This window comes from Struthio camelus, chromosome 3 (genome assembly GCF_040807025.1).
Source record: "Struthio camelus isolate bStrCam1 chromosome 3, bStrCam1.hap1, whole genome shotgun sequence".
NCBI lineage: Eukaryota > Metazoa > Chordata > Aves > Struthioniformes > Struthionidae > Struthio > Struthio camelus.
The window spans coordinates 134,789,679-134,805,334 of NC_090944.1; the positions used below are offsets into that span (position 1 = coordinate 134,789,679).

A 15,656-nucleotide genomic window follows, 5' to 3' on the forward strand; every position below is an offset into this window, starting at 1 on the left:
CTAGGAGACATTAATTCGGCGGAAAGAAAGAAAGAAAAAAAAATGACGGTTTGACGACTTACATTTGTCTTGAGCTTGTCCTTGTCACCAAATTTAGTCTTGGTGTATGTGAGAAGGGAAGAATAGATAAGAGAGGTCACACAGGAACGCCTGCAAGTAGCAGCTGTGGGAAGAAACGCTTTGCACCATTGTGCATTTTCCTTTGAAAAACAAAATTACGATAGACAATGATCCAGTTGGCAGAGATGCTCACACAAGGACTTTAGAAAGGACATAAATAAGAACTAAACAGGAGGCAGAGCTTTAAGATCAATATTGAAAACATTTTGGTAACCCAGAATCGTTAACGGTAACATTGCCCCTTCCTGCAGGCGGCCGATCCAGCGCTCTCCGTACCACACAGACATCCAGATGTTCACCTTCAGGGACGTGAAGATGGGGGAAAACTTCAGCTCCAACAATTTTAGAAAGGTGGCCGCAGCAGGTTCGAAGCCAAGCTAAAACAAGGAGTGTACGGGAGTCGCAGCGAAACGGCATTGTCTGGTTAGAAATTAGGAGGATTAAACCCGCTGATAAAACTCGCTCCACAGTGCCTATCCATGGCTTACTCCAAGAGGGATCAATTCCTTAGCAAGGAATGCTAACAGGCAGTAGATACAAAAAATTGTTGGGCATATGCACCGTTACCTTTCGCATATACTGTGACACATTTACAGTTTTCATCGTTTTTGCACAAGTGGTGGAAGTAACTGCACTTGGTTTTTGAAAGTGCAGAATCAGCATCAGCCATTGAAGGAGGACACATTAATGGATACTTCTGTCCTAACATCTTCTAGATTTTCTTGATTTAGACCATCATCCAAGATTTCTGCTCAAACTAAATCATTTGCCATGAGAAAAAAATACTGTGGCACACCTGCTCTGCTTTTGGGAATGTACAGCTATGCAGCATACGCATAGGTAGAGATTTAATTAATAAAAATTTAATCCAGCTGATATATGTAATAGAAAGTTCACAAATTTACAACAGGTCATTAAAAACTAACAACATGCTGATTTCTTTCTTTAGAAAAAGAAAACATTTGCAGTATAACATTTTCTATATCCCAGTCTGAAAAGATTTAACAAAATTAACAAAACTGTTAGCAAAGCAAAGGCTCGAGTGAGCTGTAGTCTACAGAAACATGTCCTAGACTTACAGTTTTATCCTAGGTAGTCATCCTTCAGGAAGGAAGGAGATAACATGAGAAGGTCAAAGCAAAAATTCATTTCCCTCTAATGATCCCAATTAAACAATTTCTCTCTTAGGGGTATCTTTCTATGACAAAACGTGGGAAGTGAAGCTACAATACACACCTTTTTCATCACAGTTTTGTTTGCCATAAATACTGACTCAATTTGTTTTATTTGCTTCCATCTATCTGCTATAAAGAAAATCTTTAAATTCTAACTAGTAGACATCACTAGGACTTGATAAGCACCTTTGAAAAATCAGGCTGCTTATTTGCTAGACTATGGAAGGCATGTAGTTTATATTGGGTGAGAACAGTTTTTCAGATTAAAGAAATGAATATTTTCACTCACGCTACTTCAATAGTTTTATACCACTCATACTACTTTAATTAGATTATTCAAGTTTTACCGATTTTAACGTTCAGATCTTAAAAGATAATGTGACATCATCATACTGGAACAATACTAAAAACTTTTCAGGTAAGGGAGTAATTTTTTTGGCTACCTACTGATAATTGCTTTTTTCTTTATACGCAGGTAAGACACGATACATCATTTTTGTACAATGTACATGGCTCCAAATGACTATTAGCCACTCAGGAAAAACATATTTAATGGGCTGGCAAGGAAGGCTCATGAAAGCATGCCCCTTCTGTCTTTTTCAGAACTGTTTTCCAGTGTTTACTCTGATCCTAAACAGAAATTATCCTGTAATGCAATACATGTATTTTCTTAGCTCAGTAATATGATACCCATCTAGTACACAGAATCATTTACGCTTTTAATTTTTTGTTTCTTTGCTTTATGTTGGCTATGTAAATAATATCAGAAACAATGTTCAAAATAACCAGATTTTTAATTTGGTGCTTGAAAAACAGTCCACTTCCAGAAGAAAGGATGAACAGAAAAGTCTCAGCATTTTCAGATGGAAACGCTGAAGTGAGAGGGAGGACCTGGCGAGTGCCATGCAGAGCTAGCATGCAGCATCACACGCTCTAGTCTTACAATTAAATTGTTTGGAAAGAAAATGGAGTAGTGACAAGCCACTACCTACTAGGCAGCCCTTTATACCTTTCTGGGAGTCATGGAGACTACCTCCAGCCGGAAACCCCATGAAAAAGCAACATGTAATTCCACCCAATTTCTACTGCGCTTCAAATGATGAAAACTGGCACTGCACTGCAGTCAAAAATTTGACGCTATTGCAACTATTATTTTCTGTTATTTCTATCATGGTAAATCCCCTAAATCTTAATATCTCTATATTGCATCTTCATCGCGCACACAGACTGTCCTTGCACAGCAAAGACAAAAAGCCTTCAAACTGGGAATAAGATGACCGCGAATAAGGAGCTAAAGTAGAAAGATCAAGGTGGACTCTGCCCAGAGCCCGACGGTCGCTGCCCACCAGCTATATGGACTCTGCCAGGGATCGGCACATGCCATCAACTTTTACTGGGAAATTCCCCAGAAAGAGAATCATCCCTGCTATTCAAATATGACAAACATCTTGCACACCTGACCCTGGACAGCTGGTATTTGCAGGCAAATAAGAATTCCACTGGTACACGTTTATATTTTTCATCTCTTTTTCAATCAAAACAAAGATTTTTCAGGACAAATTTCCTCTGCAGTGAAATATAAATCACTCTCTTCCCTTGCACCTAATGGTGTGCACTTTCCAGCAATCCCTGCTCTTTACCAGCTGTCTCATATAGCTAGCATCTTGCCGCACTGTCTGACAGATTTGTACTTTGTCCTTCCTTAATGAGACAGCTGCCCAATTACTAAGCCAATGGGCAGCGTTGCTAGAAAGTGTCAATCTTTTAAACGCAGGATTCCCACAGGTTGACGTGCGGATTATCACACTTTAAGCCCGTCACATACACAAACTTGCAGAATTTGCTGCTTAACAAGCCATTTCCTCTTTGTTTGTCCAGGTTTGGTTTGGAAAGCACGGTTTCAGCGTTTCATCAAGCTAAACAAGAATAACTAACCTTTCTCCCTCTTACCCTCACAAAACTGCCATGCTGCAAAGCTGTGACTTCCTCCTACGCTATCCATTTATTATATAAGGCCATTCAGTGCAACAGCTAAGCCCCAGCGTCGTGAGACCTGATGGTAGAAGCTCAAGCGCTTCTTTGGTTTGGGGCTGTATCTACCCCCGTCTGCATTCAAAACACTTCTAAAGACACCGAGGAAGACGGTCAGACAAAGGAATATCCTTTCATATCAATATCCTATCAATATAATAGAGTCATCTGTTATACTTTAAAATGCAGAGTCACGTGGGTCACACCAACATCACCATTGGCACAAATGACTTCTCCCCGATACCTCATTATGAAACATGCTATTGATGACTGATCTGCGTGTATTCCTCAGAGCTACTCCTGCCACTCCTGGCTTCACAAAATACACTGTAATATGTTTCAAGCATCTAATAAATCCACTTCCTTCAAGGAAACATATGCTGAATATATACCTGCACGGTGGCAGAAACAAAATTTAAATTGATTATTTTTAGGAAAAAAAAATTAAAAGATGCCCACACAAGCCTTACAACGCTATAACACATGGTGTATACACACTACACCGGTTGTCTTCTCAATGTCTACGTAAAACCCTCTGTGGAAAGAACGAGGGTTAGCAGACAGGAGGAGATGTAAAATTAAAGGCATTTATCTCAACAGGAAATCCTTTCCCCACAACACATCAGCAAGGAGGGGGGAAAAAAAAAAAAAAGTGACATGGAGGAAAGCAAAAGTGTGTGCAACTGTGTGGCAAAAACAACACAACCCCCACCCCTCCAACATCATCAAGAACAAATTTTTTTTTAAGGAATTCTGTTGGTTGGCAGCCTAAGGCCATCTGCCCCCTCCTCTAGCGGGCTTTCCCAGGGGCTAGGCTACCTCCTCGTTTTGATGAGGCTGCAACAGCCCCGCTCACGAAACCTCAGCATTTTGGTTCACGTGGTAAGATTTAAACAGCGCTAGTGACAGCCCACTTACAGACCTCGCAGCACCCTCCAGCGCTCTGCAGTGTTTTGCAAGATGTTTGGATGACTCTAAATCATTTATGCAGATCATTTAAATAGTATATTTGTAAAGATCAGTAGTCTACGAACCCTTTCCATCTATCAACAAGGTAGATGATGGCCAGGTGGCACCAAGGCAGATGGAGATGCAAATTATTCACTTTGGCCCATCCCAAGACATCTAGAACCTCACAGGTCACACTTTAAACCCCTGGAGACCAGCAAACATGAGCCTAAATCCTGGGGGTCCTTTTTCAAGCTCTTACTCAAAGACAGTATACCCAGTCAGCAAGTCATCGCAATCTGTACCCCAGCGTCAGTGTATGAATTTGGTAAGACCCAGCTCTACCAGAAACCAGGCGAGACTGAAGGGAAGCTTGAGTCCATCCCTTAAGTCTAAGCACAAACCTCTCGTGGGAAACATCTGTCTGGCTTATGCTTAAAAACATCCCCTGACGGAACCGTAACTTTCCTAAACAATTTTCCCAGTGCTTTATCCTCCTTCCAACTAGAAAATTAGGCATAATCTTTAACCTAGATCTCCATTGCTATAATCTGAGATTACAACTTCTTGTCCTATCCCCAAGCAGACAAGAAAAGGAGTTTATTAGCCTTTACTCTTCAGCAGCCTTTCAGAAATTAAAAAAAATAAAAAAAAAAATCCATCCTCCTCTCCTCACCTTTAGTCTTCTGGACTAAAAAAGCCTTTTTTTCTTTCACTCTTTTCCTAGGTCCTGTTTCTAGCTCCCCTAATCACTCCCGGCTAAAACGCTTTCTTCAGTTCCCCAAACTGGATACGGTCTGCTCTACCAAAGCAGAGCAAAAGGTGAGCTCCACAGCTCTTAGCCGTTTCAAGTGCCCCTTCATAGCTGCTGCCCCTTCTTGGTTCTCCCCCACAAGGGTGTGACTTTGCTGACTCCCTTCCAATGCATGATCCACTACAAAGCCCAGCTTGTTTTCTGAAGAACCTCTGCCTAGCCAGAAACTCCTCAACTGTTCTTGGTTCAATAAATATCTCTGTTTAGGTGAAACACTTGATCTCGCTGAATTCCACCTTATCTAATGAAATCCTTATCGAATCGTAACCCTGTTTCTCCGGTCTGCCGAGATCGTTCTGGAAGAAGGGGCTGGGAGCATGTGGAACACACAGCAGCAGATTAAGTTAGCAAAAGCATGGCTAACTGTGGCTATTTCTATATACAAAAGAAAAGATCACAACCTCCTAATCTGATGCAGGTATAAAAAAGCAACTTGGTAATTGTAGCAACTTAAAAACTTAATGCGGTAGCTTAATTTTTTAAAAATACTATCTGGGAATCATCTAAAAGGAGAAGAAAAGTTAAGCAACAAAGAAAGGCTGAGGTGGAGAGAAAAATTTAGTTTGAAACTGCAAGATCAGTCATCACATAGCTTACAAGTTAAACAAGTGTTTCAAAGAAACAAATTAAGTGGAGTAGATTTATGATGCTGCAGAAATTTCCTTCCAAAGTCAGTCTTCTGACTGATGGATATGAATCCGTATCAGAAAACCAGATGATATAATAAAGTCAACCTTTAGGAATTTCAGACTTATAATTCATTGCTATGGCAATATTCTCAGCAGGAAATATCTTTCAAAAAAAAAAATTGGCTTTTCCTTAAAACATAAATCTGCACCATGAGAAAACAAGATAGGCAAATGCAATACCATAAAACAATCTGCTAGAGCAATCCTTTATAGCACACCATAAGAAGTGCCTGTCTACAATTCTAGTAAAATTATTGCTTTGATGAGCTTTATAATTTAGGAAAGGGGGAGCCAAGATCACTCTAGGTTCAAAATTGATATTAAAAGCTTAAGTCCCTGGGTTACAATCGAAGATTCTGAAGTAAGACCGTCTCAAAATATGTCTCTACTCAGACAAAGCTCAAAGAAACAGTGGAGCCAATCAGGAGTGCAATTTCCTTTTTGAGGTAAACACAGATTCCAAGAATATCAGTGCATATCTGCAAAGCCTATTTCAAAAATCCATGTTTGGAGGTGGAGACATATATTTAAGAGAATTCAAAAGATAATTTAGTTATTTCTGAACTACTATAGACTGATAAAGTGACATGCATCTTTCCTGAAGTATTTTATGTGGTCTTCTGAAAAATTAATAGATTGCGTCTCTGTACAAATGAGTTACGCTAGCATTGGTATTAAGTTTGCCCAAATCTGGGCAATGAAAAAAATTCAAGTAAAGGACACTTGTTTATGATAAACACCTACAAAAGGATACGAGGAGGAAGTTTCAGTAGATTAACCTAATATTTATGCAAAAGGAATATTTACATAACAAAGCCCCAAACAATATTGTGATTTTAAATTACTGTATATGCACAGCTAGTAATGTCCGTCGTCCACACGTAAGGCTCCAGAAAACTATGACATGGATGCGCAACGTGGATTTCAAACAGCATCCTCCAACTGCATTTGGCATACTGTTGCAATAACCATTACCAAAGCCTCTGCACAAGTCACTGGCCAGTCCACCGCCACAGGGCTGCAAGTCCTCGCGGTTGACTCCATTGAACTGATCCCCTAACTTCCAAAACAAAGCGCAGGAAGTCCCAGACGAGTCTGCAGCCGTAAACCCTCCTGCCTGGCTGCTGCCCACGCTTATTTTCCTAGGTCATCGTAACATTTGTAGATAGCCCTTTTCCTTTACAACCTTTAAACAGAAGCACCTTGTTCCTTCTGCTGAGAAGTAAAGTGCACTGAAGAGGCTTTCACTGGAGCCACAGAGTCCTTTGCATTCACAGCGGGCGCACACAGACACAAAGGCAAACGGAGATTTTCGGCGTGCGTTTCTGACCCAACAGCAAACAAACCTAGCAAGGCTCTGGAACTAGCATGAACTCTTCCCAGTCTCGGGATGAGACAGAAAAATTTGCTTTGCTCTTAACCCGGAGCCCTGGCCATCCTGCTAACGTATGTGTTGCCTAGAGGTAAGCAGGCCCCTGCAGGTACCTCACGAAGCCACGCTCTTTGAGGGTTTTCTTTAGAACCCGCACACAAGCCATAATTCTCTCCTGAGCTGGAGGTCAGCAAGCGTGGTCTGAAGAGATACGTCTTGTTAAAGCTTTACAAATAACCCCCGCCAACCTGAAGCTACGCTGCAGACGGCCTTGCTGAACGTGGTACCGAACAGCAGCAGAGCTGGTGTTCTGCACAAAGCTTTCCCATTTTTCCCACAAGTGGTTGTGACATCAACGCTAACTTTTTCTCTGAACGGACTAACCCCGTTTTGACTCAGCTCCAAACTGCAATAACGTACAGCATCCTTATTTTATGTGTAGTTTAGATAGTGTTTGCTTAACTACAGTCCTGGCTTTGACCAACTTCACTTGGTTGAGATTTTGTCAACCGCAAGCAAAGTCTGAGCGAAATCAGTGGAAGCGGAGCGCTCGCCGCGCTGACAAGTTGCAAGGTATCAAATGGCTTCAAAGCAGCATATTCAAAGCAAAACAGAGCAAGAGGTCCTCTGACAAAGTCACAACACACAGTAAATAATTTCAAACAGTGTGTAAACGATGGGCCATCCTAATCCCTGAAAACGGTGACTACAACTCCCCTGGTCTGCTTAATAACGCAGCAATTAATTGCACTATAAGACTCTTGCTTAGAGAACAGATACACAATAGGAAAGTCGTCTATTAGAATGTTTTGTCCTTTTCCTCTTTCAGTGAAGATTTGGTGCCCGTAATGTATTCCTAGTGGTTCAGAAAGTTGCGTTTCAATTGATGCAAGATAGTAAATTGCTACTAGCATGTTAGAGACCGATGCCATAATATGATTTTTTACATTTTTAGGAAATTATTCTTTAAATTAAGAAACTTAATTTACTTAATTAATGCCAACTATTTACTGCTAAAATAAACTCATTTTATTACTTTAAATAATTTTTCCCCATCGATATGTAAACATTTAAGTGGCAATAAACAGAAACAATGTCTTAAGTTGCCTCCTCACCAGACGGAGGTCTGGTATTTATACAGATGTATAAATAATAAACTCTCCTAGCACAAAAGGTTTCATTCAAATAACCAGACAAAACGGTCAGGGAACAGCGTAAGTGTCCTTCAGTGGGTGCAGCTACATAAACACAACACATGCAAAGGAAAAAGCAATGCATGTTTTGGGGAACGCCAGGTAACATGTACAAACACAAACATTACTTTGGTAACCTAAAAGCTAGAAGGAGTAGCTGACCTAAGAGAGAATCTCTAGCATGAAGATAGCTGATCCATCATAATGAACATAAAAGGTTTCAGAAAACGGGAGCAGGATACAAATTTCAGTGGCTGCAGGATTTCTTTTTCAACAACTCTGTGGGTGAGCAAATTTGTTCCTGAAACTCGTTTGCTATAACATCTACGTAAAGCCTTGCCCATGGCTGGACTGCTGGTGAATTATGAACCTTGGCAATCATGCTGGCTGGTATTTCATTATATTCCCTCATCTCATTTCTGCTTTTACCCATCATGGGGTTTTTTTTATACATCAAAATTGAAACTTTTTCAGAGGAGACCCTAATGCTCCTTCAAAAGTTAGCAGACAGCTGCTCTGATCTGAGGAGGACTCTTGGATATTAATACTACTCAAATTAACATCAACAACACCATTTAAATGTCATTTTGTCATACACACATTTAGATTCTTCTCTTCCTCTGCAAAGCAACGTCTTACATCTTGCACCATGTTTCAAGATCATAATATGCTTCTCTTTCTCAGTATGTTTAAAAAAAAAAAAAACACTACATTCATATACCCCCCTCCCCTCCCCATTTAATTCTGAGCTATTGAGAACCTTATTCTTGCTCTCACCAGTCTGTTTTGAACAAGGACTATAACCTTTCTGGCATGCATCATTTCTCCATAGGCAACTCAACAATACGTAATACGTAAAACAAGACAATTCATTCCTATAAGTATATCTAATTTCAGGCTTGTTATCCAAGACCTTTCCCTCATTATGCTGGTTTTCCAGTGCTCTTCTCTCTTTGACTATTTGTGAACTGGGTTATTTTTCGCCACCATATGCCACCTTGTCTTTTTCCATGCAGAGTTACACTGCAGCTGTCAGCTTTGGTTCTGACCTATCTTCCACCGAAAGGAAGGCACAAACTACCCTCCGGTGCTGCAGTGGGTGCTAGACGAGGTTATATTTGCAGGCTTTATAATCAGTTGTCATCATATATCTCTGTCCTTTTCTGGTGTTTGCAACGCTGCCTAATGCAGCATCATTTGTAAATGTAATTAATGAGCTGGTTTTGCACTCCTAAAAATCATTAATAAGGATGTTAAACTAAACTGTGCTTAGCAGTGCACCCTGAGGTCACCCTGCACACTTCTGTCCAACTTGATATGTTGCCATTTATCATTATTCTTCGTTCGGAATGCCTCAAGCAATTCTAAATACCATAACCGAATATAATAATAATTCACATTCAAACCAATATGAACAGTTACACTATTATTTTTGCTGTAATTTCTAGACTTGTTGCCTTACCTGTTTTAAAGATAAGTAACACCTTCACATTTCTTCACTCCTGTAATGCCTTCACACTTCCTTCTGACTTGCTACAACTCATAGTGCTCCCATCCTTTCTGTTCTAGCTAATTCTTTTAATGTACCAGGACTTGCTATATCAATACCTATTTATTTGTCATAAGGACTGCTTTTCTTGCTTTTACTCAGCACCTATTCTAAAATTCTTCTATTTCCTCCTGCCCACGTGCATCTTATCATCTTGAACTGAGACTGCTTGCCTGAAAAGAGGCAAGCAAAATGCACCCTTACTCAGCACAGCTGATTTTCTCTTCCTTATTCCTACGTGGGTAAGCTTTTCTCCCAATATTTGTTCATCTTCTCGCCAGCTGCAAAGGTTTCTGTGGCTGCAATCCAGTTCACACTTCGATGTTGCCTGTTCTGGTCAACCTGAGCACTTCTGTTCTCTGTATCTGATCTCTACAAGCCTCTAAAGTCTCTCCATAATTTTACTCATTTCCTTTCCCTTTTCTCTATTGCTGCTACACAGTAGCTCGTGAAATCCGCTTGCACTTCATATTGTTCTCCTCAAACTCACAGCAATTTACTGCTCCTTAATGGAACAAATTACATGTTTTGCGTTGCTCCAGGTTCACCTTCACCTCCCACAGCATCACTGAAATCACTGGACTTGGGGTTTTTCCAGAACAGTTCACGATCTGCTATGTGGACTTTAACATCTGTATCACTTCCTAATGCCGGTATGAATGACCGGTTCTTGGCTGCCTCTCCGCTGGTGCAGCTGTATCCTGCAAGTCAGGGCGCTGGGTGTTTGTATCTCCAACAGGAGCACACACAACCACCCCCAACCAGCAAGGAAATAACGCAGGGATGATTTCCCCCATGGTCGTCTTTTCTTACTAAAACACGACGCTGGTTTTCAAATAACCCATGAGTATGACTAACCTTTATTACCCTATGTTAAATCCGAGCCACCACCCAGAACGTCCCACAGTTACAAAACCCACCGTATGATCCCAACAGTTGCAAGTATATTAGCACTGACAGATGCCTGATGCAGGTTTGCCTTTGTTATTTTAACACTCCTCTTTTTTTGCAGTCTGCTTCAACATTTTTTTTTTCCATAATGGGAACCTTGTTCTCACTAATCTGAATGCCCCAATAAGACGCATAATTGCCCAGAGCCTAAAGGCAGGAAACAAGGATGACTGTGGGAGCAACAGCACAGAGATCATACCGCCTCTGATCAGAATCGCAGCAGGACAGAGAAACATCGCTACGTCTTTAAACAACTTCAGAGAAAAGTTCAAACCATTCCCACAGGTTGCTTTCAGTTCCAACTTATGTGCATAACGTTAAAAGAAAAAAAAAAAAAGTAACAACGACACTTGGCATTACCTGTCTTTAGTGGCTGGATAACGTCAAAGAGCGGGCCATTGGGCAGGATTTTGAAAAGTATAGAAAGGATTTTATCAGGTGAAATGCAAAGAGCACAGTTTTCTCCGAGGAGGAAGAGGCAACCAATACGCACCGGCCTTCATTCTGCAGGGCACATCTACCCAGGCCAAAAGCCCCAAGACTCCCCTGCCTTCCACCCCAAAAGCTTTATTTTCCAGTCGAACCTTTTCAATGTCAATAGTTTTCCGTTACTGAATGTTTCACCCTGACATAACACTGATAGTCCAATAATGTTTTTTAGATTATTTGATTAAATACATATTCCAACTTGCTAAACATATGAGCTATCATGCAACCGGCTGAAATGACCTAAAAGACGTGAAATCCTGGCTATGCGATATTTTCCTTCTCAGTTCAGTGTTCAGGGAACTAAACCATGATGTCCAGAGCTGAAGACTTCAGCTGCTACAGTTGGAGCTACAGAGCCCAAACTCCAGAGCTGGAGAAGGAGCAGCTCCTTTACTCTGTGGACTGGGAACAAAAAGGAACCTGCAATATGTAACAAAAAATAATGGCTGCAGAAAGAAATACTGTCATGAGCATCTAAGTTTGAATCTTGAACAAGCTTCTCCTTACACAGCAGCCACCTGCCCATTTGACAGATGAAGGAATTAATCAGAAACCTTTAAGGCAAATAGCATAAACCATTACAATGTGAATTAAAGAGTCATAGTTCTATAACAGCTTACGTCCTCTCTGGATCAGTCCAAAAAAGTGATTTATAACACGCTCTCAACAGTGGATTAAAAGGGTAGTAGAGTTCAGTTAAATTAGCCTAACGATGCATTACCTGAAAAAATCTTTTTTTCCCCCAAGTAGGCTGAACTGGAGCGTATAGGATCTGTGCCACAACAGAAAAAGCAAAACGCTGCATTGCTAGATCAACATCAGATGAACACACGCGACTCCGAACGCTATGCCTTTTCTCTTCTTTTCTGGGGCGAAATCTGATCTTTGTGAGCTATGCTGCACATCACTCCAACAATTACATACAGAGACAGAATAAATAATCGACAGTAAATTCTGCTTATCCAAAGAATACTTTCTAACTGTTCTAAAATTCTACCTCATGAAGCTCACATCGCATTACAATTTCCATAATAAATGTGGAATTATTTGCAAAATTAGGGAAAAGAATTAGCATACACATAGGAATGTTTAACCACCTGCGCTGCTTTCAAATTGGATTAGATTTCGGCTCATTTTTTGCTGGTTTTATCAAGCCATGGTACAGTTTGTTATTTTACCTGGATTGCTTCAGAAACAGGATTTTCTTCTGTTTTTACACAGTTTGAATAATTTCGGTTTGACTCTTTCTGCCAGATTACATCCACCTACTCCTTCCCAAATTCTGCTTTAATAACCTCACACTTTTCCTCGCTGCTTGCTTATTCAGAAATGGTTTCCTTACAGCCTTTGCCTGCACCCTTTCATTAGAAGTAACGTGATCGTCAACAGCTGTAACGGGATAAAATAAAGACAGCAAAGACCAGACTCTTCACCGTTCGCGACTGTGGAGCGATGATGATTTATGTCAACTGAGCATGCCGTCCACGCTGAGATTTTTACTTTACCCAAGCAACTGTTAGACAGAGCCCACAGCCAGATTTGCACAGCCCCGCGTTGGCGCTTGTCCCACTCGTTCATGGAGCAGGTACAGAAGTAGGCGTCTCCCCAGCACGCGAGCGGCGGGAGCCTGCCGGGCCCTGGCTCGGGCCTCGGGCCAGCACAGACCAAGAGCCTGCCGGACTCTGCCCCGTCCCCATCAGCCCTGCGAGTGCACCCGAACAGAGCGGCACGGGCATGCTTTGCAATCTAAGCACCAAACTACTTGGGCACGTGCTCACGGACTATAGACAAAAGGGACTTTGAAAAATCCGGCCTTTTGATATACAAAAGTATAACGTGTATTTCACGCAATCAAAGAATCTTTATAATGCAATGGGAGATCATATAACAGGCTATTTCAAATTTATGATGATGGATTTTGGCGAGGTGATGTTATAAACCGTGCCACTTGACTAACACTTCCATTTTTAGGAAGAAATGTTAATGGACAGAATAAGTGACAGATTAACTGCTTCTCCTGAGCTGTTTAGGAGGCAACGCTGCATATAGCTATGCGCTTGACCAGCAGCTGAAGCCTTTTTTTTAAAAAAAACAAAAAAAACAAAAAAAACAGGTTTATACAGTGTAAAATTAACCAAGGGAGCAGCTCTCTCCATTTCTTCTCGTAATAGGACAGTTGTTAGTACACCTCCTACCAGGCCAATTTTTCTTACTCTTCAATAACATCCATATCTCTTTCTCTAACAATTATTTTGGCCAAACAGTATCTAATTTCCTGCTTTTTCACATCACATATAGCAAGAATTCCTTCTGGAAGCCTATCATTATATTTATAATTATACTATAGCAAGGAGACAAAGGTTTAAAATAGAAGAAATAATATGTTCTCATACAGTACTTACAATTGATTTGATGTTATTTTCTTTTGCCAGTTCCATTGAGGATTTATAGCAATTTGCCAAGTCTTTTTTATGAGCGTCAGTGAGATGGCCTCTTGCTATTGGCCCAACAGTATGGATCACATCTGCAAAAAAATGAAACAAACCAAAAAAATTACGTTCCTAAGGTGGTTTATTACTCATTTCGTGACACTGCGGAACTACAATGTGGGTCGACCCCCCCTTCTGTTATTGTACCAAGGCACAGAGGTATGAATAGTATCATAAGAAAACCCTTGTAACAAGTAATCATGAAATCAGACATATCTTCTGGTCAAATTAAACAAAACTCAAAAAACTGTAAAGGTTCAATTTCAAACTAGGGGCATAGCTGGATTAAATAAAAAAAGAAAAACATACTAATCCCTGGTTAAATGAAATATCTTCATAAACATTTTAAACCTTCAGGACTGTACAACTATTTGAAACAGTCATTTCACCCCTTCAAGACCCACTCACTGGGTAAGCCTACTCCACAAAAACCTCAGCACCTAGAACATGATATATATGTCTTAACTTCTTATGTCATACGTTGCATTTTTTCTCAGTACCCATGTCCAAAGGAGACAAGTTCTGACCTGCGAATGCATTACTTATCCAAGGTATATGCTCTCCTCTCACATCAGAACAGATGGAGACACGATACGATAAGACAATATCTTATTCTCTTTGAAGAAATATAATGAACAAAACCAGAAAGCACAGTCAGAGAGAGTATTACGAAGGATGCCTCTGGCCTCATTGAAATCAGATGCTGCAATCAATCAACAAAGTCTTTAAAATGCTATCAGAAAAATGAAATAAAAAGCCTGCAGTAAAAAAGCTGGAAGACAAATCTTCAAACTAAAAGCTGCCATGAAAAATTATTATTATTACTTTTTTATTTCTTTAATTTTTATTTTTTTACACTTGACAAGTAGCAAGCACGCTTACTTTTCAAATGTCATTATTCTAGTGTGTCCACGCAGGGTACAGAAGGAGTTAGGGTGACAGGTTCTTTTTTTTTTTTTTAAAATCATCCTCTGCAAACTACAGCAGCAGCAATAAACAGTGGCGCCATCTTTCATAAATTCACTCTAGAAAAGCAAAACTTCTTGGAGGCCACTATCTTCGAACAACTCTGGCATAGACAGTCCCTTCACCATACTTCTCTGGCTGGAATTGAGCTTTGCTTCCAGCATTTTAAATTGAAATTGTTGAAGTTCCGCAAGTAAAAGCATGCAAGAGAACCTCAGTGGCCATCAACGCAGAGGAATCAGCTCTGATGGGAAACTGGAAACCCATGGCAGCCAGACTTCCTAACTGCTATGGAAAAAAAACCCTCGTACTGAGAAGTACATATAGGGTTAACTACTTTCTGTTTGAGTCATGGTAATTTTCACTAGTTGTGGGAACAAGATGGACAGATTAGATAATTTCTGTTGAACGGCGCAGCTGCTCTGCAGTAACTACAGCAAACTCGCCACGACGCAGGTATTCGGCGCTTGCTCGCTGCTGAGCGGGATGATAGGAGGCCATCGAACCCAGCAGAACGGCTCTGCCCTTGAGTTCAGAGAACAGTCCATTTACGTGCACACTTTAGCTACTCTAATAAACGGAGAACTATTAACACCTAGAGAAAAAGAAATAGCATAACTAGCTTAATATTTGCTTCTGCTTGCAGAGATAAGGTCGTGTGAGCACTTCCATGAGGAAGCACCGTAATTTCAGGTGTGTGTATAAGGTGGCTACAGCGGTTGGCTTCAGGTTGAAACTTTCCAAGCGAGGTTTCTATATTTGAATGTGCCTGCACTTGGCTTTTAGCAGCTTCAGAGAAAGAAAAAGCACCTCTTGACTTTATTTCTTGCTATTTGTTTCTGAAAGAGCCAAGCTGAGCAAGGGGAAGGA

At 40.6% G+C, this 15,656-nt stretch overlaps 1 protein-coding gene across 13 annotated transcripts in view; it reads right to left on the reverse strand.

Annotated features, from left to right (window-relative positions):
- The window catches only part of MACROD2 (mono-ADP ribosylhydrolase 2), a 1,003,459-nt gene that overhangs the window by 359,951 nt on the left and 627,852 nt on the right, over positions 1-15,656 (reverse strand). For all 13 annotated transcript variants that reach the window (XM_068940428.1, XM_068940419.1, XM_068940427.1 and 10 more), the window contains one exon: positions 13,734-13,855. In XM_068940428.1, coding sequence (XP_068796529.1) covers positions 13,734-13,855 — 122 coding nt within the window. The remainder of the gene's footprint in view (positions 1-13,733; positions 13,856-15,656) is intronic.